The 25268-nt window shown below is 47.0% G+C and overlaps 1 protein-coding gene across 2 annotated transcripts in view; it reads left to right on the top strand.

The window, feature by feature from the left end:
• The window catches only part of LOC147701744 (beta-2-glycoprotein 1-like), a 146058-nt gene that overhangs the window by 55908 nt on the left and 64882 nt on the right, over positions 1 to 25268 (top strand). For both annotated transcript variants that reach the window (XM_086930364.1, XM_086930365.1), the window contains exon 2: positions 20491 to 20640. In XM_086930364.1, coding sequence (XP_086786490.1) covers positions 20491 to 20640 — 150 coding nt within the window. The remainder of the gene's footprint in view (positions 1 to 20490; positions 20641 to 25268) is intronic.

Raw genomic sequence — 25268 nt, 5'->3', positions numbered from 1 at the left:
GGTATTTTACCACCCAATTGGATTTTGTGGTACAATACCGATTTGGTAAGGCCTGTGGGACTCAGAAGTGTCCCACCTACATCTCAAAATTACCGATTCGGTAAAAATACCGATTCGGTATTTTACCGATTCGGTAAACTTACCGATTCGGTAAATTTACCGAATCGGTAAAATAGGCCACCTACATCTAGAATAGCCATTTACCGGTCGGTAACGGCCGAATCGGCCGTTACCGGTGGGTAAATGTCGACCTACATCTGGCCCTATATCTTTTAAACCTAAATATCTCTGAAACTACAGAACAGATTTACACCAACTCATCAAAAGCACACTTTCTGAACTAGCATCTTGCTTTCAGCCAAATTTACTGTAATTCCATTCAGCGGTTCGGGCTATAATCGTGTTCAAAAAATGAAAAATCCCAATAGACATAACATGGAGAAAACGTGTTCTGGGACCCCCCCTTTTTTGTCGACCACGCTAGACAAATCACCAGGAAACTTTCAACACAGCAGGTGAAATGATAAAGGACATTTTTTGAAAATTTCGTGAAGATTCATCAAGCGATGCCAATGTTATTGGCAAAACAAAAAAACGTTTTTCCTGTGGAAACTTTGGCCCTTACTATAACTTGCCAGCAGTGGCGCATTTTAAGTTGGGGGATTAACTCCCCTTAAATCCTGAGGTTCCCTGGGAGCCAACTAGCCCACCAGGTACCTCCAGTAAGCGCCACAGAGCTGCGTTGCGAGAGGTGTAAAAAGGGGAGTGACCTCCGAACACCTCTCTGCAACGCAGCTCCCTGGTGCACACTGGAGGTTCCTGGTGGGCTAGTTGGCCCCCCGGAACCCCCAGTATTCAAGGGGAATTCGTTTCCCATCTGCAAAACCACCAGGGGGCGTGTTTGCAGAGAGATGAAAGAAAGGGGCGTGGCCTCCAGCGCAATGCCGGTATTTTTTTTAAGAAGGGGGCTGCATAGCCCCCCTTCTTTTTCCCATTTTTGGGCCCTGGGGACGCCATCCACCAGGGCCTGCCCCCTATTTAAAAAAAAAACATTGGGAAGGGGGCCGCGTGGCCCCCCTCCTGAGGCCTTAATCAGCCCCGGGGACCCCATCCCCGGGGCATGGCCCTTTTTTTATATTGTTTTTTGGGAGGGGCGCTGCCTTGCCCGCTCCTAATGGCCCCGGGGACCCCATCCCCCAGGGCCGGCCTTTGTTGTTTTTCTCATTTGAGGAGGGGGCCCGTGTTGCCCCCCTCCCGGGCCACTAATAGCCAAGGGTACCCCATCCCCAGGGGCTGGCCCACTCCGTTTACGGACCGTGGGGGGTCCCCAATCCTCCCACAGTCCCGCCGGCTCCCCGCCTCCTGCGGGAACCGGCATTGCTTTTGCACACGGGGAGCTGCTAAGATGCAGCTCCCCCGATGGGAAAGCAAATTGCTTTGCTATTTGGAAGAAAGAGAAGGTTTCCTGCTCTCTCTTCCAAATAGCAAAGCAGTTTACTATGGCAGGGCGCGAGCCCCGGGACACTTCATGAGCCGGCCCTGGGTGGTGGCGGTCCCCAGTGCCCTCGAGGGCTCCAGGAGGGGGGCCCCCCTCCCACCTGTTTCAAAGCTCGCGGGGGTGTTGATCCACAGGGCTGGGGGGGTCTGTCAAGGACCCTTCAATTTACATTTTTAGAGCCCCTGTGGCATGTGGGGGGCTTAAGCCCCCACCATTCTTTAAAAAAAACTCTGGGCGTCGCAGTCCCAGGGGCTGGGTGGCCTGAGAGTCCCCCCACACAATTGAAAGAAGCCCCGGAGGGGTGGCGGTCCTCGGGGCTGGGGGGGCCTGAGAGCCCCTGCACATAATTAAATAAAGCCCCAGGGGGTGGCAGTCCCCGGGGCCCCTCTTTACATGATTATTGCCTTGGGGATTTGGCCCCCCCGGGGGCGAATTACCAAAGAAGAGCAGGAGCCCGCACTTCGTTTTTCTTTTTTATCAGCAGGATCTGCGCATTCTGCGCGGATTTTGCAGCTTTAAAAAAAAATTTGGGAGCCTTGAGGGTCAGGGTGGGACCCCCTGAAGAGGCCAAGGGGGTCAAGGTGTTTCTACCCTGCCCCCTTTTCACGTTTTACGTGTTTTGTATTTAGGTTTCTTGTGCCTTGGTTCTACCGAGGCACAAGATGGCTGCCAACACTTCCTGGTTTCGAATGTTGACAACCACTTGACAGCCAATTAGCTTTCAGCGGGCGATCAGGACGGTGCGCTTAGCGTGCGCGCAGGATGCGCGGATCCACCGTGGCCATAGATATATATGTACTTTTAAATGTCATTTTCTCAGTAACTACTGAACAGATTTACACCATTTAAGCAAAAGGCACAAGTCTGCACTAAGGACTACCTCTTTGCCAAACTTGGTGTAATTCCGTTCAGCAGTTCGGGCTGTAGCTGCGATGAACGGTTCCTATGGAAAATTGCATGGGGAAAACCCGTTTTGGGACCCCCTTTTTTCTCAGCCCCCACTTGATGAATCACCTCGAAACTTTCAGGATAGGACCGGCCCGGAGTTGGCCATTAGTTTTAAAAATTTCACAAAGATTCGTAAACCGGCACTAGAGTTATTCCAAATAGAATGTTACGGATTTCCTACGGAAAGTAGGTCCTAACTATAACTATCTTCTGGCGACCGCCAGTAGAATATATATATATATATATATATATATATATATATATATATATATATATATATATATATATATATATATATATATATATATATATATACATATATAATCACCGTACACCCTACTCCAAAGGAAGCAGGCTGGGGCCCAGAGAGGAGTCCAAAGGTAAGCTTTATTTCACAGGTACAGCAGAAAACAGTGGCGGCGTATGCATTTTGGGCGAATGGATGTGCCCTCATCAGCGCCCTTCACAGATAGAGTGCTTGTAAACCCCGCTCCCCTTCACAGATTAAAAAGAGGTGTGTCGCTCCTCCCCCGCCGGAATATCCAACACCTGTAAATTCGCTGCAGTCCAATGTTGCCTACAACTCCCAAAATGCTGTGGAATACACATTCAGGTTGGTGATGACGGAGGTCAAAAAATGTCAATTGATGGAGCAATAATTGAACTTCAAACTGGTTCACTCGTGCTGTGTCCTATGTTACAAAGTGTTCCCTCGGGTCCCCTCGGACTGTCGCAACCATTTGGCACTGGAGGAAATTTGACAGGGGCCATTTGTGCAATGAACGCGAGCCTCCCGGGGTAAATACCTCGGACCTAGTCGGTCCCTCCAAAACGTTGTGGTATATATAATCTACTGCCAGTTCCAATTCCTCATACGAATCAGAGATCCACACCGGGAAAGACACCACATCATTCCTTCGGTTTTCGCGCATACATTTTTATTATTTTTTGCTTTGATAGATAGATAGATAGATAGATAGATAGATAGATAGATAGATAGATAGATAGATAGATAGATAGATAGATAGATAGATAGATAGATATAAAATCATTAGCACTATAGAAATGCCTATGTATGTATGTGTGTCTGTTTGTGTATATACATATGCAAATATACATGTATACGTATATATACACACACATAGATATGCAAATACAGACACACACAAACACGAGGCTACACTGAAACTGGGCAGGCCAGATATACTGTGATCATAGGTAGCCTTTAGTCCTATTTCTGTGTCTGACCTGTCCAGGTTTTTGCTTCTCAGAATCCGGTCACCCTACCACAGACTTAACTCCTGCTAGACAGCTATTTGTATGCCTTTCATTTTATTACTTTTGAGCCTCATCAAAAAGTAATATCTTGTGACCCTCTGTTGTAGAATCACTCCTCTCTTGCAACATATTTTTTGTGTGCATTTTTATATAATGTGAAATCAACCCAAAGGTATTGGAGCACTTTACATGACCTCCAGCTACATTACAAAAGGACACATTCTTTTTTGTATGCACAGGAAGATTAAGTGATTTGCCCGGAATCACTGGATGTTGAGCTGACCCCAAGACCCGAACCTGGTTCTCTAGCTCCAAAGTCAGCAGCTGCCAACCGCACTGCATTTATGCCCGCATATATTCACATATATCTATCATATCTCATGCCTCCAACTCTACTGCAGGCATACCATTCTGATATCTACATATGTCTGGCATGTTCATCCTGTCCCTCCAGCGTACCGATTGTCCTGTGTTATTTTATTCTCTTTATTACATATCCTCTCATCCTCACATGAGCGTTATTTCACCTAAATGCCACATTCTTACACATACACATACACACATTCACCTTTGTAGCATATCAATATGATGTGTATTAGGACCCTGAAAGTGCAAGGCGTACTCCGGGACAGGAACTACGTAAGATATGGAGCTGGCGGTTGGGCTGTGTTTCAGTATGACGTAATGGTCACTTGGTGCATGAATGCTAGAGAATAAAGTTATGCTCAAATGAAGCTCCTGTATGCGTTGCTTAATCTATATTTCATGCGCCATGCCTGGGGAAGGCGCTACAGCTCTCAGTCTCAAGCACGAACACAACATACAAACACAACATACATTTAAAAGCATGTTTTACTTAGCTCAGGGAGGGTCGTATTCTTCTTAATTGTGCTCCATTGTTTATTACACTGATAGTAAATAATATATTATTCGTTATGAGTGTAATACAATTCTGACAGAAAATAAGGAAAGGGGAACTCCAACCGACACTCATGGGGACACGCTGTTCCGGGCACTGATTTTGCAACGCCTGAGGCCCGGGGATCACACAAGCAATGTCTGGGGTCACAAGGGGCAAGCCAGGGGTCACAGCTGTGACTCCTCGCACCCCCTAAATGACGGCCGTGCACCCCCCTTTGTAAATGTTTCCCATCCAATCTCTGATTATACCAAGTGGGCATTCATATAAACATTTCTATCACGTTTCCCTTTCTTCCTCTCTACTATATTCATAGCCCTCTTGTATTTCACTGGCCCTTCCCTATCTATCCACTTTGTCTTCTCTCCTAATCTAATTACATCTGTAATGTGCAACCGACACTTTCTTGTATCTCATCTCTCTCTCCTCGGCAGTATACCCAAGAGGGGTTTCAGTGCCTCCAAGCCCCTTCTCTCCTCTGTTCCAGACACTTTGGTCCAGGGTTTCCTTTGGCAAAAATTCTTAAGTGATGATCACAGCTCGACAAACTTTGTCTACACAGTCAGCAAAAAGTGTGTGCTTCATTATCTACCAAGTGTCCTCAAGGAATCCGCACAATTAAACCAGCTAAAAATACAGTTCTGGCTGACCTCTGAGCTGCTGCTGCCACCGTGTGGGTATTTAGGAAACTGCAGCAAAAATGTTCACCCACAGCCGATGTATGTATTTCTTTAAACTGAAGTTTGCTGTGAAGCGCTGCAACCACAAGGGAGATCGGATCAAGTTCTGGGTAATGAGGGGCAATTAAAAATTTGCGAGCATATGTGACAAGAATTTTCAATTCTATTAAGGATACGGAGACGAGGATTATGCTTTTCTCATTTCTTTACTAGAAATGTTCAGCAGCCAATCAGAAACAGTAAAGAAAAAAGACTACTACTATACCCATGAACACTCTGGGTATCACCTGATAAACCATAGAGTAACAAGCATTTGCAATGCAATAGGTCTCGCATTAGGAAAGTTTGAGCTATTGGTCTTGTAAATGACACATTTTTTTATTTATGTGTTGGTTTTGAAAATAGCGAAATTAATAGCTTTGTCATTTACAATGCCAATACTTTTAACGTTTGCAAATGTGACACCTATAGCATTTGTAATGCAACATGTTTTGTATTTACGTGACTTAGATGTATTGATATTACAAATAAGAATGGCTTAATTTTTTTTAATAATACTTAAATAAAAGTTATTGTAATTTATAATGGCAATAGCTTAAACTTTTGTAAATAACTTTTGTGAAGATTATATTCAGTGTATTTTATTGTGACGAAAGTCCAAGAACAGAAGTGAAATATTAACATCAATTCAATTCATAAAGCTTTATTCGGAGCATAAAAAACATGTCCATAAAAGCACATACAATTACAGATACAAAACATTTCATCAGTTAAAAAAGAAACACATAATACATTTATTATCCAGAAGGGGATGGAATAAATAGTTAAAATGATTAAAAACCACATACTTTTCCTGGCACCAATTGCCTTAAGCAGGAAAGTAGCCGTAAAGAAGCAAATGTCCGGATGGTGCAGATTAAAAAGCAGTTTCATATAGTCAGTAATTGTTCTTACTCCAAATCTTTTCAACATGGGCTTTAAGAAGATTTTCCGTAACTCACTATACAATTGGCATGATAAAAGAAAGTGCGTGGTGCTCTGTTCCGCATTATTATCACAAGCACAGGGTCCAGTAGGGCGCATTTTTACATTGGGACACGCGACCAGATAGTGTACTGTTCCCATCCTCATTCTGGTCAGTGCATCTTTTTGTAACATTTGTAATAAAGCTTGAAACATTGAGAGAACATATTTGAACCAGTTGTTGTTGAATGGTTGCACAGATTGATACTGAGGTGGCGCGAAGTGATGTTGTGTTGGCGACGAGGTGATGCTGTGGTGCCCCTGAGTGATGCTGTGGTGCCCCTGAGTGATGCTGTGGTGGTGCGATAGATAGAGTGAGGGCGATAGATAGATAGATAGATAGATAGATAGATAGATAGATAGATAGATAGATAGATAGATAGATAGATAGATAGATAGATAGATAGATAGATAGATAGATAGATAGATAGAGTGAGGGCGAAAGATAGAGTGAGGGCGATAGATAGATAGAGTGAAGGCGATAGATAGATAGAGTGAAGGCGATAGATAGATACAGTGAGGGCGACAGATAGATAGATAGATAGATAGATAGATAGATAGATAGATAGATAGATAGATAGATAGATAGATAGATAGATAGATAGATAGATAGATAGATAGATAGATAGATAGATAGATAGATAGATAGATAGATAGATAGAGTGAGGGCGATAGATGTGTGTGGTTGTGTGCGTGTGTGTGGTTGTGTGCGTGTGTGTGTGTGGTTGTGTGTGTGTGTGTGTGGTTGTGTGTGTGTGGTTGTGTGTGTGTGTGGTTGTGTGTGTGTGGTTGTGTGTGTGGTTGGGTGTGAGGTTGGGTGTGGTGTTGGGTGTGGGGTTGGGTGTGGGGTTGGGTGTGTGGTTGGGTGTGTGTATGGTTGTGTGTGTGTGGTTATATGTGTGGCTGTGGTTGTGGTTGTGTGTGTGGCTGTGTGTGTGGTTGTGTGTGTGGTTGGGTGTGGGGTTGGGTGTGGGGTTGGGTGTGTGTATGGTTGTGTGTGTGGTTATATGTGTGGCTGTGGTTGTGTGTGTGGCTGTGTGTGTGTGTGTGGTTGTGTGTGTGATTGAGTGTGTGGTTGTGTTTGTGGTTGTATGTGTGGTTATGTGTGTGGTTGTGTGTGGGTGTGTTTGGCTGGGTTTGGTTGTATGTGTGTCGTGGTTGTGTGTGCGGTTGTGTTTGGTTGTGTGTGGTTATGTGTGTGGTTGTTTGTGGGTGTGGGTGGTTGTGTGTGGTTGTGTTAGGCTGGGTTTGGATGTATGTGTGTCGTGGTTGTGTGTGTGGTTGTGTTTGGTTGTGTGTGTTGTGGTTGTGTGTGGTTGTGTTTGTGGTTGTGTGTGTGGTTGTGTGTGTGTGTGTGGATGTGTGTGTGTGTGGTTGTGTGTGTGGTTGTGTGTGTGTGCGTGTGTGGTTGTGTGTGGTTTTGTGTGTGTGTGGTTGTGTGTGTGTGGTTGTGTGTGTGGGTGTGTGGTTGTGTGTGTGGTTGTGTGTGTGTGGTTGTGTGTGTGTGGTTGTGTGTGTGTGGTTGTTTGTGGGGTTGGGTGTGTGGTTGTGTGTGTGTATGGTTGTATGTGTGGTTATATGTGTGGCTGTGGTTGTGGTTGTGTGTGTGGTTGTGTGTGTGGCTGTGTGTGTGGTTGTGTTTGTGTGTGGTTGTGTGTGTGTGGTTGGGTGTGTGGTTGTGGTTGTATGTGTGGTTATGTGTGTGGTTGTTTGTGGGTGTGTGGTTGTGTTTGGCTGGGTTTGGCTGGGTTTGGTTGTGTGTGAGTGTTGTGGTTGTGTGTGTGGTTGTGTTTGGTTGTGTGTGTTGTGGTTGTGTGTGTGGTTGTGTGTGTGGTTGTGTGTGTGGTTGTGTGTGTGTGGTTGTGTGTGTGTGGGGTTGTGTATGGGGGGTTGTGTGTGTGGCTGTGTGTGATTGTGTGTGATTGTGTGTGTGGTTGTGTGTGTGTGGTTGTGTGAGTGTGTGGTTGTGTGTGTGTGGTTGTGTGTGTGTGTGGTTGTGTGTGTGTGGTTGTGTGTGTGGTGTGGTTGTGTGTGTGGTGTGGTTGTATGTGTGTGTGTGGTTGTGTGTATGTGTGTGTGCAGTTAGAGAAGGATGTCTGTCGAAGAGCAGCAGATCAGCACAGCAGAAGATAACAGGTGGGTAAAGAAGGAGGCGTGTGGAAGAGAGCGGCAGGGGACACAATATTCTGGGAAAATACTCTCACCATATGGTCTAATAGCAGTTGTGTTTTGTGGACTCCACTTGATTTTTGGAACATCGCCAGAGTTCCTTTCTTTTTTTACTTCAAGCTGTAGAGTCTGGAGGAGATTGGATTCTTAACTACGCTGCAGCTTAAAAATATAATACAAGAGAAGCGCTTATTCGGCAGAGGTGTGGTTGTACAGCATGGGAGCTAAAGATAATAACTGTGTGGGAGGAAGGAATCTCACGAGTCACGAACGTGTCTCTACCACCTCTGGGTGGTGGAAAGAACACCCCGGAGCCGGGAGAGGCACAGGCAATAGTAAAAACCCACCGAATCGCCATTTAACATTTGAATGTGATCCCCCATTCACCCCGCTGTCAGCATTGCGCCCCTGAAAGTGTCACCGTAGTCTGTTGAATATTGACAGCCGAACACCACACATAAAACTGTAAAAACGACACAACAAATGTTAAGCCCCTGCTGGCCAGGGCTGAACGTGTGCCACTGCATCAGCGGCTCGCACTGCAGCCCATCAACTTGAGACCTTTATAACTGGACTGCGCATCTTCTACAAGAGGCACCAGATATTGAAGGTGTCCCTGAGCGAAGCCTCCATTCACAAGTCAGAGGCTAAACATCTATTGACCCATGCTTACCAACCAACGCTGATAAGAGGTACTCAACACCACCTTATTTGGATAATGTACACAAAAGACTGCCCTTAGTGAATGAAAGTCCTCCATTGGACGACAGGCTCTAGGTGACGTTAGGCATGGATGTTCTTCTCTCCCTTGCAGCCACAAGCACACCATGGAACATGACTCAGAGCACAGCTCACAAGGGGCATTTGGGGGGCAGCCAACCACAAGGGGTGGTGCAGTCCAAGAACTGCCATTTTGATTTGGGCTACATGTGTAGCCCAATATAGCCCAAGTAATATAAGGGGTTCAGTTGGGCTCCCTGCCACCAGTTTAGGTTCAGGCGACCTGGTGGTTGGTGACAGGGAGAGTTAAGGTGTTTTTTCAGAGCTTGTGTTTATAAAGATGTGGTGTTGGAACGCTTCATTACAGTATCCTTTCAGCATTGTTGAGAACAATGTTGGTGGCTGCCAGCAGGGTAGCAGAGGCGATGAATCTCCTTAAGGAGCACAGACGGGTTGAACTCATATGTGAGGCAGTGGTGTCCGCAGCCCATCAAGCATCAGCGCATTTGGCTGCTGCAGTGGTGGTATGTTCGCCGCAGTGCATGTGACAGGCACAAGCTACTGTGAGGCTAAGTGTGAGGGACCAAACAGTGTTCAGGAGAGCAGCTTCTCAAGGTGCAGAGAGAGGAGGAACGTCAGTGTCTGAGGCGGGCCCGAGCACACCCCAGCTACCCCAGCGACCCAAGGGTTAGTAGAGGGCATGGGGGTTTCATCGCGGCTAAAGGAGATCTGGGCGCCTGGACAGTCACAGCAGTAAAGACCGCAGCCTGAGGCACCCAGTAATTGGGTGCAGCGGCCCCTTCATGCAGTCTGCCCATCACCGGAGCCAAGGGGAGTCGGATGTCTGGGAAGTGGGCAGCATCAGAGGAGCCGCCCACAATCAGCATTGCAGACATAGCGGCACTCAAGGCAGCAAAGGATGCCGGAGTCTGTGGGAGGGTAGTGCATGCCCGGGAAGGCACGAAAGGGGGGAGAGATGTAGATGGTCGCTGGGGGAACTGATGCAGATTTAACTGCGGGCTGTGCATGGTGCACCGCCCGCTGCTATAAATCCAGCAGCAGGCAATATATTGCCAGAATTGAGGAGGGAGCACATGAGTCCTGTGAGGCAATAGGGTAGTACAGAGGCAATGCAAGGCACCACCTTTTGGGATGACTCAGAAGTTAAGGGCACGGGGTGTATGAGGGTGCGGCCGCACAAGGGGAGGTATGTCACAGATATAGATGCAGGCACAGAAAAAAAAACACATGAAAAGAAAAAGATGTGAGCACAGTGTGAGGGTGAGGGGGCAACGCAGGGGGCAGGATTACAAACGCCACGGGAGAGGGGAGCAATTGGAGTGCGGCAGAAGCATCAAAGGGCTGGGAATGCGTGGGGGGAAGGGGCGCAACACAGTGACAATGTCACATACTTAAGATCAATTAACACAAGTTGTGAATGAAAGAAGGGACAGAGAGGAGGAAAGGTGGGAGGGAACACGGCCTGGGGGAAGCTGGCTGGGGAGGGGGAGGAGAAATCCAAGTAAGGCTGTTTGCGGGGAGAGAGAGGGGAGGTGCTGGAGTGGGGAACAGATGGCCGTGAAAGTTTATGGCCCAAAAGCGTGTGCCTGTGGCCACGTGAACTCGAAGAAAACCCCACCAAAAAACCCTTGGTTTCACGAGTATTTTGAGCACTTGAATTCTCTCCATTTTCCATTCCTTCGGAATGGAAAAGGCGAGACCTAAAAACTATATAAAGTCCAATAGAAAATACCATATCCTCTTTCTTTGGTAACTTAAAACAGTTCAATTGAAGAAATTTTCAGACCAAAATGAAGAGCGTGGAGGAAAAGAAACACTGTGATAAACAGCAGACCACCGGGATGGAAGACATGATGCCCGCATCCGTAGAACAACACTGGAACTGTAGATAGCCATCAGTCAGGTCAAAGGGCCGTACAGGAAAACTTCATTAAGGATCAGAACCGGAAAAAGACATAGGGGCATATTATCAAGGGATTTATCCCCGCTTTTTTGGCTTTAAAAGCCAAGAAAGTGGAGATAAAATTAACTCCCTATCAGCAACAGGGTGCTAACACGCAAATTTGCATGTTAGCACCCTTTTTCTCTACGCTTCCCCTTGCATCTCTAACGAGAAAAATAATAGGAGAAATGTTGTCAAGGATTTCACTAACCCTGTTAGTGATAAAAAAAAGCAGCGCTAACCGCGGTTAGCACTGCTTTTTTTACACCTGGTATTTTCCTGACTTAGCCATGATATCCTATGGAAGGTGGATATCATGGCTAAGTCTGTGAGCCCCTATCATCAAGCTAACGCCAATCTTTGAGAGATTATCGTTGGTTTTCCAGCGATAATCTCTCAATTGGCAGTTAGCGTGAGGATTTTTATCACTTCTGAGATAAACCTTGCTAATAGCAAGTGATCCCTGCGATAATTTCCGGCGATGCTTAACGCAAAAAAATTTGTTGCTAAGCATCGTTAGCGATAAATATCGCTTAACGTTGGTAATATGCCCCATAGAGTCGTAATATACCCTTCCTCCATAGTAGAAATATGCAGTAGAAAAAGGGGGGGGACAATGAGTAGATATAAACAATACACAAGATGCAGTTGTAAGAAATGGCAACAATGTCAACACTTTTGAAAAGCATACATCTGGGTGGGATAATCCTCGCCTCCGTGTCCTTAATAGAATTGAAAATTCTTGTCACGTATGTTCGCAAATTTTGAACTCTATGTCAGGTCTGGAGGATCTGAATATGCTTGTTTAAAGCTGTGCCACCGCCAAAGATGCAATATCTACAATTGGTTTATAATAGAAAGATTTAAACATAGAATCAGACGACCAATCAGCGGCTTTCATAATGTCAAGTAAACTCACTCCCATAGAAAAAGCTTTGGATGCCAAAGCCCCACGTGCGGAATGTGCACCAAATTTGGACACATCAATACCTGCTTCATGCAAGAGCCATCTTACCCATCTCGCTAACGTAGCTGGGGTCACAGGATCAAAAGGCTTCTGCAGAGCAATTAACAATTGACCATGCTGATCTTGTTGAAAAGGATCAGTACTCACCTCATAATCCTTAATACATTGAACCACATAAAGCTTTGGATTATTTTGAAAAGACGGGTACGTAACCGAAGACGTATTACATTTAGTGCGTCTGGAAATAGCAAAAATAACACCTTCAGGTGAAAAACTACGACCTGCAAGATCCAGAGCACGAACATCGGAAATGCGTTTGCACGAAACTAAACACAATAACATAGAAAGTTTTGCTGAGATTTGTTTGCGGAATAATGAATTATTGGACAGCCAAGCCTCCAAAAATCGCAAAACAATGGAAACATCCCATAAACCCACATAGTTTGGACAGGGTGGTTTAACCAGCATTATACCCTTGAGTAACTTAGAAATCACAGGATGCTCACCAGCAGGTTAGCCATCGATAGTAATATGTCCCGCAGAAATGGCAGAACGAAAATTCTTCACTGTCCTATAAGCCAGACCTGACGAAGCAATAGAGGCCAGAACATTCACAATTAAAGAGACATCCGCGGAAGCAGGATCCACCTTCTGTTGACTACACCAAATACACCATAGTTTCCAAGCTGACGCATAACGGTGTGTGTGTTGGGAGACCAAGCCTCACTGATAAATCTGGTAGCCTCTCGTGAAAGGACTGGGATTTGCCAGCGCTCCCTGAAACTCGCCATGCAACCAGGAGGAGCTGACCCAATTCTATGAGGGGATGCGGGTTGTGGAGAGGGTCCAGAAACTGATTCCATCTCTGGGGAAGAAGGAGCGGCACCGCAAAACTAATTTCCAGAAGAACTGGGAACCAAGCCTAAGCCCTCCACAGAGGAGTGATCAAAATCAGCTCCGACTAACAATGCTTCATGCGAGCCAAGACCCTGGGAATCATCACAAATGGTGGAAAGGCATAACACAGGAGAGGCCGCCAGACCTGGAGAAAGGCATCTGTGGCTAGGGCTTCCGGATCCGGACACCAACTGAAAAACAGGGGAGTGTTGAGGTGAGAGGCGAACAGATTGATCAGACACTGGCCCCAAACCCGGGACAGAGACCGGAATATGCGAGGATGAAGCCTCCAATCGTTGAAATCCCAGAGATGACGAGAATGCCAGTCTGCAATCAGATTGTCGCGACCTGGGATATATTCTGCAATAACTGTGATCTGCCTCTGAAGGCAAAAGTGCCAAAAATCCTTGGCAATTTCTGCCAAAATCCTGGTCTTCGTGCCCCCTAATTTGTTGATATACTGAACCGCTGAAACATTGTCCATGTGGAGGAGTATGCAACAGTTCGTCATGCGCGGAGACAGACAACGAATCGCAAAAGACCCTGCAAGATGCTCCAGGCAATTTATATGGAGAGACAATTCCTCTTGAGACCACCGGCCTCCCGTTAACATTTGGCCGCAACGGGCTCCCCATCCCCTGGCATCTGATTCTATCACCACGTCCGGGGATGTTCCAAACAGATCGCCTGAATCAAAGAAGCCAACAGTCCGACAATCCGAGCTAAGGACCTCAATGATACACTCTGTTTGGACAAAACCAACCTCAACTCCCTCTTGATGGATCTGATCTTCCGATTGGGCAATAGGAGTTGGCAAGAGAGGGAATTGACAAGGAAACCCAGGAATTCTATCAACTGAGAGGGACTGAAAACAGACTTCTGAGGATTCACCAGAAACCCTAGTGACTGTAAAAGATTTATTGACCAATACAAATGAGTCATCAGCAGGAGAGGGCAATGAGCCAAAATGAGAATGTCTTCCAGATAAATGATCAGACAAACACCCCGGGGTTGCAGAGATTCTACAAGAGGCCTCAGAAGTTTTGTGAAGCACCAAGGTGCTGACGAGAGGACGAAAGTGAGAACTTTGTATTCAAACCAAGTCCTTTGCCACTGGAACTGCAGGAATCGTCGATGAGGACCGTAGATTGGAATCGACAAATATGCATCCTTCTGGTCGAGACGGACCATCCAGTTCCCTTCCCGAAGAAGATCCCTTAGAAGATGGATGCTCTCCATCTTGAAGTGGCGGTAAACTACGCCTCCATTGAAGTCCTTGAGATTGACAACCAACCTGGACCCGCCCCCTTTTTTTTGGACCATAAAGACGTTGATGGCGAAACCCTGAGGATGATGGGAAGTCTGAACTATGGCCCCTTTGGACAGTAGAGACTCGATTTCCGCAGAAATTACCTCTTGATCTGGAAGGGAAAAAACTAGGGGCGAAGGAGGATGGGGCTGATGCGGACAACTGTAGAATTCTATTTTGTAACCTAGGACAGTCTCCAATACACATGCATCGCTCGAGATCAGACGCCAATTTGGAAGAAAATACTGAATCCTGCCTCCCAACGTGACCTCTGAGGCCGGGATCAAGCTCACCTGAATTCGAGGAATTATGATGTCTTCCTTGATTACCACTGTAGCGTCCTTTTTTGAAGTGACCTCTTCCCTTGCGGGAGGGATAGAAGTATGACGTATTACTGTTGTAATTGGAATCCTGACCACCTCCTCGCTGGGACTGATATGCACGCTGGTTATGTTGGTCAGACCCACGGCCAAACGATCGTCCCCTGTATTGTCCGGCCCTTCCAAAAACCAGGGGAAAAGCCCGCCGAAGAGAAGATTGAGCCTTATCGAGCCGACTAAAGGTTGCAAGAAATTTTATCAACTCCTTAAGGAATGGCTGACCAAATAATAAGCCTTGAGAATGAGGGCCAGACTCAGACGTTGACAATTCAGCCGATTTGGGGTCCAGTTTCAATAAAAATAGAGCGACGGCGCTCACAGGACATTGCACAATTGGCATTCCCTAACTGGCAGATGGCCCTCTGGGACCAACCAATCAACTCGTCAGGATCAGGGACAGTTGAAGACTCTTTGGCCCGAAAGCCTAAGTCTAAAATCTTTGTGAGAGGACCCAAAAGATCCAACAACTTATCCTGACACGAGCGCCATGCCCTGTCGATACCTTTTTTAGGATCCTTGGCATATTTCTTAAGATACGTCACCATCGTTGGATCCACCTCTGGAGTATCAGCCAGCTTGTCTGCCAAATCAGGACACGGACACTCGGACCGAAGAGAAGACCGCATGTCCGACCGAAGAGGGGACCGCACCTCCTTTTCAAAGGGCTGGCGAATATGTGCCTGGACATACTCTGTCACCTCCGGGGATGGAAGCCAAGAAGAGGAGTTTGGGTGCACAATATCAGAAGGATCGAATGTAAGAAGTTGGGGGTGCGACGGCGCATCCACAAAATGCTCCTTATGAGCTTTCTTAGATGGAGGAGGAACATCCTGATCAGAGGACGAAGAAGAAAATGTGTCACCATCATCGGTCTGGAGAGCTACAGATGCCCGAGCCTCCTTGGATGATTTACCAGAAGCATGCTCAGAAGAAAGCGCCTTGGCCAGCTTAACAAAATCAGACTTGTGTGGGTTTGTTGGAGATTTCGAAGAACACCCAGAAGAGGAAGGCAACCAGCCTTGCTGCAAGATATAGTTGGAGAGATGACGCTTCAAGGGCTCAATAGCGCAAACCACCACCTTTTTAACAGAATGCTGAACACCTTGGTCCAGGGCCTCAACCAAATCCTCTTCCATGGAGCCAGAGGCTTCGTCATCGTAATAATAACCATCTGCCTCATAAGTCTTCCATAATTACACCAAGAGTAACAAATAATGCCCACTAGAGGAAGGAAAATGAAATGCCGAAGGCTAATATAAGGGGGAGTGACAAAACCCAAAGCAAGCCAATAGGAGACAGGGTGTAACCTGACTGAAATAAATACATAAAGAGTGGAGGGAGCGCATGCTGAAAACAGGCCACTCTAGGCAAGGCCTATGAGAATTATGCAGCCTAAAAGCGTAATATCTGAAATTTGGGCGTAATTGGGGACCAGAAACGCAGGCTGTGGGCAAGAGCTGAAATAAACGCTGCTCCGGCGTTAATTCTCCGTGTCAGAGCGGAGATAAACAAACAAAACGGCCGCCTGCAGGAAAACAAAGAGGGGATTGCGAGAGCAGCTCGCGTAGCCTCTCAGCTCCCAAAACTTCCGCTCCACTTAAAACAGGCTCGGGCGAACCGGGGAGGTGAGCACACGCACCCCGCAATGATGGCAAAAGTACAGAAAGAGTAAGTAAGCCGGAAATAATGCGAGGAGTGCAAAACCACCTAAATGAGCGCCGGACTGCCAGAAACGCCGCAGCAGCAATGCGCGAGCAAAGCGCAAATGAAGGCAGCACATGAAATAAGTACAAAGTGTAACACAAGCCATAAACAGTATTAACGTACAATAAATTAAAGCAGTAATGAGGTAAATGTACTTAACTGGCTGGGGAGCAGCAAAGAAAGAGGATATGGTATTCTCTATTGGACTTTAAATAGTGGTTACTCCATGGTTTATCAGGTGATACCCAGAGTGTTCATGGGTATTGTAGTAGTGTTTTTTCTTTACTGTTTCTGATTGGCTGCGGAGCATTTCTAGTAAAGACATGAGAAAAGCATAATCGGAGCTTCCGGTCCTGACATAGAATTAGTTGGCATGGTAGGCTCCATTGATAAATTGAATACGCCCATGTATAGCCTTGGAGAAAAATATACCAAACCTGATTGAACAAAAGTTAAAGGCGATTTTGAGGGCCGGATCCATGCCAGATTTTTAAAATTACTACATGTATCTCAATGGGGATATCCAAAAAATCTGGCATGAATCCGGCCCTCCAGGACCGGTTTGGGGACCCCTGAATGATGGTACCTTGGTCCAAAGTAGGAGCAAGCGCATGGAAGTCTAATTGTACGACTGCTCGAGGATATGGGGTTTCAGCAACCACCTCAGCTTAAATACATCAGATGTCATTTTGACTGCGATAGAAACACCCACAGAGAAAACCAGTGCGTCGAGAGTAGGTTTCCTTTCCTTGTAAATACAGACCCTTTTTACTCAGCACTTTGCGTGAAAGGGGCATGCCATGGGTGCTGATGTGGGTGACCTATAGATTCTGCTGTATTCCCAGATTTACAACGGTTCATAATCCTTGGAATGCATCAAAATCCTATGCCTCCCCAGGGGAGGAGTAAGGAGGCGCAACGAGAAGAAAAACTTTTATTTCACCTTGATTTTTCCACTTTCTATGTGCGCTGCATTCTGCAGCACTCATAGAACAAGGAAAACACCTCTTGTGATTGTTTTTATGCAGGAAGGTTTTCCTTCCTGCACAAAAACAATCCCCCCTAAAACACAGATACCCTTACACCATGGTGCAGCTCAGGGGAGAGCTCAGGGATACCTCATATTATTGTAAATATGACACATCCCTGTGCTTTGGAAGTGACACAGCACGGCGCAGCCAAATGGCTTGCAGTGCCGTGCTGCATTACTTTCTTGTAAATAATGCCGAGAGTCCTTTATCGGAACTTCTTGTAGCACGTCAGCAAAATAAACAGGAATCTATGAGGCATGTTTACAAGCCCCATGCACCACCGGAGTGTTTTTTGTTTAAAGCTCCAGTGGTGCTAAGTGCTGGCCCATATTTACAAGGCCACGCATGGTAATTTTGATGGCTTTAGACAGCGCTGTAAATATAGCCCTCTTTCACACAATACCGTGTCAAAGGGTTGTGAAATGGGTGTTCCTGTGGGTGTCCTCATGCAACGCCCATGACTTTATGACACTGTCCCAGATTTACAAGGATTCATAAATCTGAGGTAGCGCCAAAAATTTACATATTTTCAGGGGAGGTGTTAAAGTAGCACAAGGAGAAATACTTTTATTTCTCTTTGTTTTTTGCGCCTTCTACGTGTTCGGCATTCTGCAGCACACATAGAAGGAGCAAAATGCCATTAATTATTGTTTTTGTGTAGAAAGGTGTCCCTTCCTGCACAAACACATTTATTCCTGCAACACAGGAACCCTTGCACCATGTTGTAAGAGTGCCTGCGTTCACACACGGCTCCTGCTTGTGCACTGGCGGAGGGAAGAGAACAGGCATGTGCCGTATTCTTGTAAATACAGCACATCCCTGTATCTTTTAAATGATGCAGCTCGGTGCAGACAAATTGCTTGCGGCGCCAAGCTGAGCCATTTAATTGTAAATATGCCTCTATGTTTACCAGTTGTTAAGAATCTTGTTAGAAGATAGGGAGCAAAAACATGGGCAGTTGGTTAGCCACTTGATCATGTAAGTGTTTTTCGACAAGGCAGACTACTGGAATTTGACTCTTTCCTTTACAGCAGCCAGTGGAGACATTCCAGTGCAGGCTTGTTGTAGTTGTTTTATTTCAAGCCAAGCATGAGTTTGTGAGATGATTTGTTTGGGAGGCTGTTACAGTACTTAAGACTGGAGATAATCTGATGGGCGTGTTTTCCTAGACAGGAGGTTAACACAAATAATGCTGTTTTTCTGATACCTCTAAAAGTGACAGGTTTTCAAAGATAACATTCTGATAAATTATGTCCAATGCGCCAGAGACATTGAAAAAAATTAAGCCACATCATAGGCCTTCATCCATGGAATACAATGGCTCCTCCTGATATTTAGAAGAATTAAATGAGTACCCTGTGAGGACTTCAACCCAGTTAGTTGTTAGGAAGAAGGCACTTTAATTGCAGAGGTGGGGAACATTGGGAAGCAGCAACTGTTCCACAGTAGAGATAGGTCAGTAGATGAAAATATTGTCAGGGTGGGACAAGGGTTTTATAGGATGGGACAAGGGTAGCATGCTTCAGGGCATAAAGGTTGGACCCCATCAAAAGGCAGGGGGTGGTAAGACTGATGAATAGACGTAACAATGAATTGAAAACCAAGTTACTCCCTTTTTAATGGTAGGCCACCTATGACCGTGAAGATTTTTTGAAGGCCTCACGATTTTACATTATTTTCCTAAGTGACTAAAGTGAACTCCTGAAATGGGGTGGAAAAATGCATGAGGTGGTGCGGCAGGCAAGGCGACAATAGGTGAGCTACAGTGAAGCCTGAGGCACAGTGGTGCATATTTACAAACCCCTATTGGGGCATAGTCACAATCAATGGGTGTTGCGGTGGAACACCCAGCACAACACACATTGCCCACCCATTTCACGCTAATTATAGTATGAAAGGGTGCCTTATTTACAACAGGGCGTTAAGCCAAACAGCACTGCATTGTAAATAGGCGAAGCCCCTATCGCTACAGGAACGTCATTAAAAGAGACATTCCTGCAGTGAAAGCAGTGCTTAATTTGTGAAATAATAAGTGCCAGGGCCCTGGGCAGGAGGCCACTGAAGCTTGCACTACCCATTACCCATCATCGCTATCAATGACAGTACCAAAACTACTCTTTTGCCAGTAGGTGCGACAGTGTACATCATTCCTGGTACCAAAAACGAAAGAAATGCCTGGGGAGGCAGGTATTAGTAATTTCTAATTTATATTGTATTCATAAACAACTGTTCTTCCACTCATCTCTAAATTAGATGAGCAGCGCCACCATGTAGCAGACTGTTATAAGTGCGGTGTTAGCAATTAAGTTCCGGTGCCGAGCAAAGGTAACCAATTAAGTGCTGGTGCAGACTCTGGAAACTACTGGCTCAAATTAGACACTGGCCACTGCACCACACCCTCTCCACAATACAGTGTCAATCAAGGAGTCACTGCTTAGGAAGCTGATGGGTCCTGCTCTTGTACTATTCATATCCGAACCAGTAGCGGCTCGCAGAGGGAGTGCTACGGGGTGGTGGGGGGGGGAGGGGCAGGGTGAGGGGGTAGTGGAGTTAGACATATGACGGGAAGGAGTAAAGTAAGTAAATAAATAAATAAAAACTATTTACCTTGTGCTCGCTGCAGCAAGGTAAATAGTTGTATTTATTTACTTACTTTACTCCTTGCCATCGTATGTCTGACTCCACTACCCCCATCCTGCCCCTCCCCCGCCCGCCTCACCACCCGCAGCACTTCCTCTGTGAGCCGCCACTAATCCCAATGTTAGTGTTTTAAAAAAGTACGGGGTGTTTTCAAATTGTCAGAGGAGTAATGTGCAAAATTTGTTAATGCTGCAATTGCACGAAAGTACAGTTGTCGATTACACAGAATTTTACCTGCAGAAATAATCATCCATTTTCTAATTGTTACCTGACCTTCTGACATTAACTACAATGAAGCCTTTAACCAGATGATTCCTGTATATTATGGTTGGACTCACCGAAAGTATCTGTTTGCCCCTTACAGAGGTTCCAGAAGCTTGCCCACCACGGAGAGAGGACCTGACTGCTGGGAGAGGCCAGACATGCCTGAGGTCCTGCCTCCAGGATAGAGACTGCTCGGGGAAGAGACGCTGCATGTGCGATGGCGACTGCGGCATGAGCTGCGTTATGCCAGGTAGGACCAGAGTGGTGGACATGCCCAGCTGTCTACTCTTCTGATGGTCAAATTCTGCAACTTGACTTTCATGAACCAGAGAACTTTGGTATTTGTTTACAAACATAAAAAATATAAAAATACAGAAGCATGGCCCTTAGTGCATGTTTGTCTGACAATAATTGAGGTTGGCGTCAGTTGAGGACCACTAGGTCCTGCTCTTGGCACAAAGACAACATATAGTCCACAGATTTATTGCGTGGGTTGCATTACAGGTGTCTGTAAAGATCACTGATCAGCATCACTATTTTGGAGTAACCCATCGTGCGAACTCTGGAGTTAAGTGCTTAATTTAGAGTGGGGCAGAAGCACGTCATTCCATTGTAAATCTGAGAATGTCCAATGACACTACACACATTGGGGCATATGTACAAAAAGTTAATGTTGTGGTAGAGACCATTTTTTGACGTTACGGCAGCTTTTATTTTATCGCTTTATTTTTGGCATAAACGTGAATTTTTTAGATCGCCACTTCTGTTAGCAGGACTTATCGAAAATTAGTTGCAAGGGGGGCGTTCTGGTGCAAAAACTGCTGCTGACCCAACTTTGCGATATTTACAATTTAATTCCCATACGGCGATAACCTCCGAAACTGCTGTTTAGTCGAGCTAGAGGCAGTTTTTAAGACCAAAAAATAGCTGGTCTTAAAATTGGTGCAAACACTTGGGTCCACATATTAGATGTTTGGGGGCTGGACAGTGCTGCAAGGAACATTGCTGCGCTGCCCCACCCTGCGCCAAAACAAAATGACAGCGATGCACCCTATCAATAAGATAGGACTCATTCCTGGGCCCATTCATGAAAAGTGTTGCATCGCTGTGACAAAACAGTGTTGCAACAATTTACACTGTGCCCTCCTTGCAACACCATGAATGCGCCGTATTCAATGTACAGTGCTCCATGTCGCAATCAATGACAGATACGTCTGGAATCCTGATGTATCTGGCAGTGCTAAAGTCACACATTGTTACAGTTGTGTTGCAAGCATCACGCAACTCCAGCAATACATGGGGCCAGCTGATCCCAATGGCACTGTGTCACCCTTATGCCTGCCATGAGGCAGGTGTAATTTTATTTATTTAGTGGCGTCCTCGAATTGTCGCAGTGAAATCTGAGGGACTTCACTGCACCAATCCTACAAGGCTTTGTTCCGTGAGAATGCCCACCCTGCATACATACATACATACATGTGGCACAGGGCTCAAAAGGTCACGCATATGCTTAGATGTGTAACTTTGTAAATACAGCGCAATGTGGTGCAAGATTCACGCTGCAAGTTCGTCAAGAAAATGATGCAACAGTGGCGTTAAACTGCCGGAAGGGGCTTAGGATTAAGCCCCCCCTGTCTTTTTCCTATACAATGGCGCACACTGGCTGCCATGCACCAATGCGCCATGGTGCAAGGGTGACTGTGTTGCAGAGTTGATTGATGTTGTGGCTCCATCTCACTTCGAGTTGTCTGCAGGTGCGTCTGAAATAGTGAAGGGTGGGAGTGAAGCAGTTGGCCTTCTCGGAGTGTTGTTTGCCTGGTCTTTTCCTAAGGGGTGCCAGGGTGTCGGCGCAGTCGGAGGTCCATCGGTGGAGGTTGCGCGCTGCGGTTTTGGCGTCTATAAGCGTTGGCGCTGAGGGAGTTGACGAGAAGTTCTTCGGTGGCCTTGTTCCAGCTGTGACTGGGGTCTATGATGGCGGTGGTGTAGGGTGGGCATGTTGAAGGCATGAATTATACAATGATGGTCGGTCCACGAGGGTTCTTTGGTGTGGCTGTAGTTGAAGTTTCCGCTGGCGGAGAAGATGGGCTCAAGCGTGTGTCTAGCTGTGTGAGTTGGTGCGGTGACTAGCTGCTTGAGTCCCATGTTGGCTAGGTTCCCCAGGAGGGGGTGGTGTTCTGGTCACTGGGGTTGTTCAGGTGGAACTTGAGGTCTCAGAGTAGGATGTAGGTGGTGGATGAGAGACCCTGGGGTGCGATGAGGTGTACACTGGCATCAGTGAATGGATGTTCATGGCCTGGGGGGCCTGTAGACGAGGGTGCTGTGGAGAGTGGTGTTGGGGTTGGGTTGGATCTGGAAGTGGAGGTGCTCCATCATCGTTCTTGGGTCATTAGAGTGCGTGGTCAGTCAGAGTGTGCTTTTGTAGATGATTGCAATGCCTTCTCCTGGACAGTTGGGGTGGTCCTTGTAGGTGATTTGTAGGCATCAGGGAAGACAATGGCGATGTCTAGTCCAGAGCAGAGGTTAGTTCAGGTTTCAGTGAAGAAGGTGATGTCTGAAGAGGTGGCATTGAGGAGGTCCCAGATTTATGTGGTGTATTTGTGGAGGGATCGCATGTTGAGGAGAATGCAGTTGAGCCAGTGCAAGAGTTGCTGGTGTGCGGATGTGGCAGGAGGGGCGTTTGTAGTTTTGGCAGGTGCAGGGTGCAAGGGTATTCTTTAGTGATGCGAGATGGCAGGTAGCGTGGCATCCAGAGTTGAGGGCGATGAGGGTGCTGACATCATAGTGGTGGAGGGTTCGAGAGGTAGGGTCCCTGGTGTTGGGGGAGGTACAGGGGCAGATGGACGCAGATGGGATTGCCTGTTTCTTACCTTTGGCGCACCAGTGGCACACCCGCTGCGCATGGCCTCACAGCGGCCGCCATTAAGTAGTGCTGCAGGGCTGCTGGACAGCTGGGAGGTAGGAAATGTGAGAAATGCGGGAAAGGACACTGGAGGGGGCGGGGACCCAGGGATTACAGCGCCAATGAAGGAGAGGATAGGGAAAAAGGAACTGCAAAAAAGCACAGGAAAAACAAAGCCAAACAAAGCAAAGATTAAAAAAAGACAAAGGTAGAAAAGCAACGGAGAAGAGCAGCAATATTACCAGGAACAGCAGAAAAGAGGCACAAGAGGGCTGTTCAAGCTGCAGAGCAGTGATGCTCTACAACTGGACCACCAGGGATGAGGCGCAGGCAGGAGCCTGCGGGTGGAGGAGAGACTTGAACACCTGACCTCCGTGTCAGAGGAACCAGCATCAGCGGATTGGGACAGCAGCAGCGGCAACCAGACGGTGCAATGCTGTGGGAAGAGGAAGTCCACTAAGCGTTTGTCCCCTGTACATGCAAAAGCAGGGGGCACGGAAAGGCAGCACCACCCAGTTGCCTCTTCCGATCTAACATTGGGGGACAGATATGTGATCCCCAGTTTCCCCAGTGAGTCACAGTGAATCAAGCTGCATACTCAAGGGCCTGGGCCAGAACCAGCCCCATTGCCCCTAGCACCCACTGCCACCAATGGCTGAACTCAGCGACTTGAGCCAGTTAGTGGAGTCCCCCACCATTCTTGTGCAGTACCCTCGGTGATGTAGGTCAGCCGCAGTGTAAGGATTGCTCAGGGTATGGTGTGCGTCACCCACAGGTGCTAGGCCTGGGCCCTACTCCCCCACGGGCCTCCTCCACAACGTGTCCCACCTTCTCCTCACCTGGACATTGATAACGGGGATCAATTCATTGCACTCTCTTTAAATCTGTACCTCAGTCAGCATGAGCCTTATCCAGGTGGAATTTCACAAGCCTGGGTATTGCAGTCACCACCAAGTCTGCTGGGGAACCTCCAGATGAAGGTGATGCAACAGGGCCTCCTTAGGCATGAAGTTGCAGTGCTCCCACCACACAAGTTTTGCGCAGCTCAGGGGTCTCACCCTCCACAGCATCCGGCCAGTGCAACATCCTCGGCCTGTGATGCAGAGAGGCACGGCCCACCATTGGTAAGCTCCTTCATGCACCCCGGTGTAATGGTGGAACCTGGTATGCGATACAGACCTCCCTACATTGATGCTCAGGAGCACATGTACCATGCACAGCTCCAAGTTGCAGCAGGTTGTCTTCTCACATAGGTCAGCAACATGTCTCCATGCAACCTGCCAAACTTCACCACCATGTAAAGGTGATCGGCGATGCCTCAATGTCTACCCCCACGGCCCAGCAACTCCACAGCAACTCTGTCTCCCACTCTGGGTCACAGATGCAGGCCTAGCGAGGCCTCTGGGCCCCGGAGGCTGTACCCGCTTCCAAGGTTTTGGCTGCTGTGATGTTGCAAGGAGGGTGCTATGAGAAGTGATGCATCACTGGTGTGTCCCAGGGATGCGCCTTGTTTCATAACTGTAGCCCTGAATCTGCATTTCCTCTTCCCCTGGGACTCAGGCAGGTCCTCCTGGCTGTTAGGGGTTTTGGTGGGGTTGTTGATCTGTGCTGCACTTGGCCCTGGCTGCTCTATTCTGCATTCCATTGGTTATATTTCCTATCTTTCATTGGAGGTGGAAGTATAGTCAATTTTTGCCTCTAGAGGCAAATAAAGTCACGTTGGGCTGACTAACGTGAGTTTTCTTTTGCCACTAATGAGCCTTTCGTAACTTTTCTCTCTCTCGCTAACGTGGTGGGGGGTTCACTGCTGGGTGGGAGAGGGAGGGCACACCGAATGCCAGCAGTGTGTTGTACTGTCTGTAAGGGGCTCCTAGGTTACTGACCACAGATCCTGGAGACCTCTGCTCCCAGCTTTTCCCCTTTATCAAAATCACTTTATACTCGCAAAAATACTTAATCACTCTTTATCCAGTACCTGC

The sequence above is a fragment of the Lissotriton vulgaris genome, chromosome 7, assembly GCF_964263255.1.
Source record: "Lissotriton vulgaris chromosome 7, aLisVul1.2, whole genome shotgun sequence".
Classification (NCBI taxonomy): Eukaryota; Metazoa; Chordata; class Amphibia; order Caudata; family Salamandridae; genus Lissotriton; species Lissotriton vulgaris.
The sequence above is the reverse complement of the archived record's forward strand: the minus strand, read 5'-3'. Positions and strand labels throughout refer to the sequence as shown.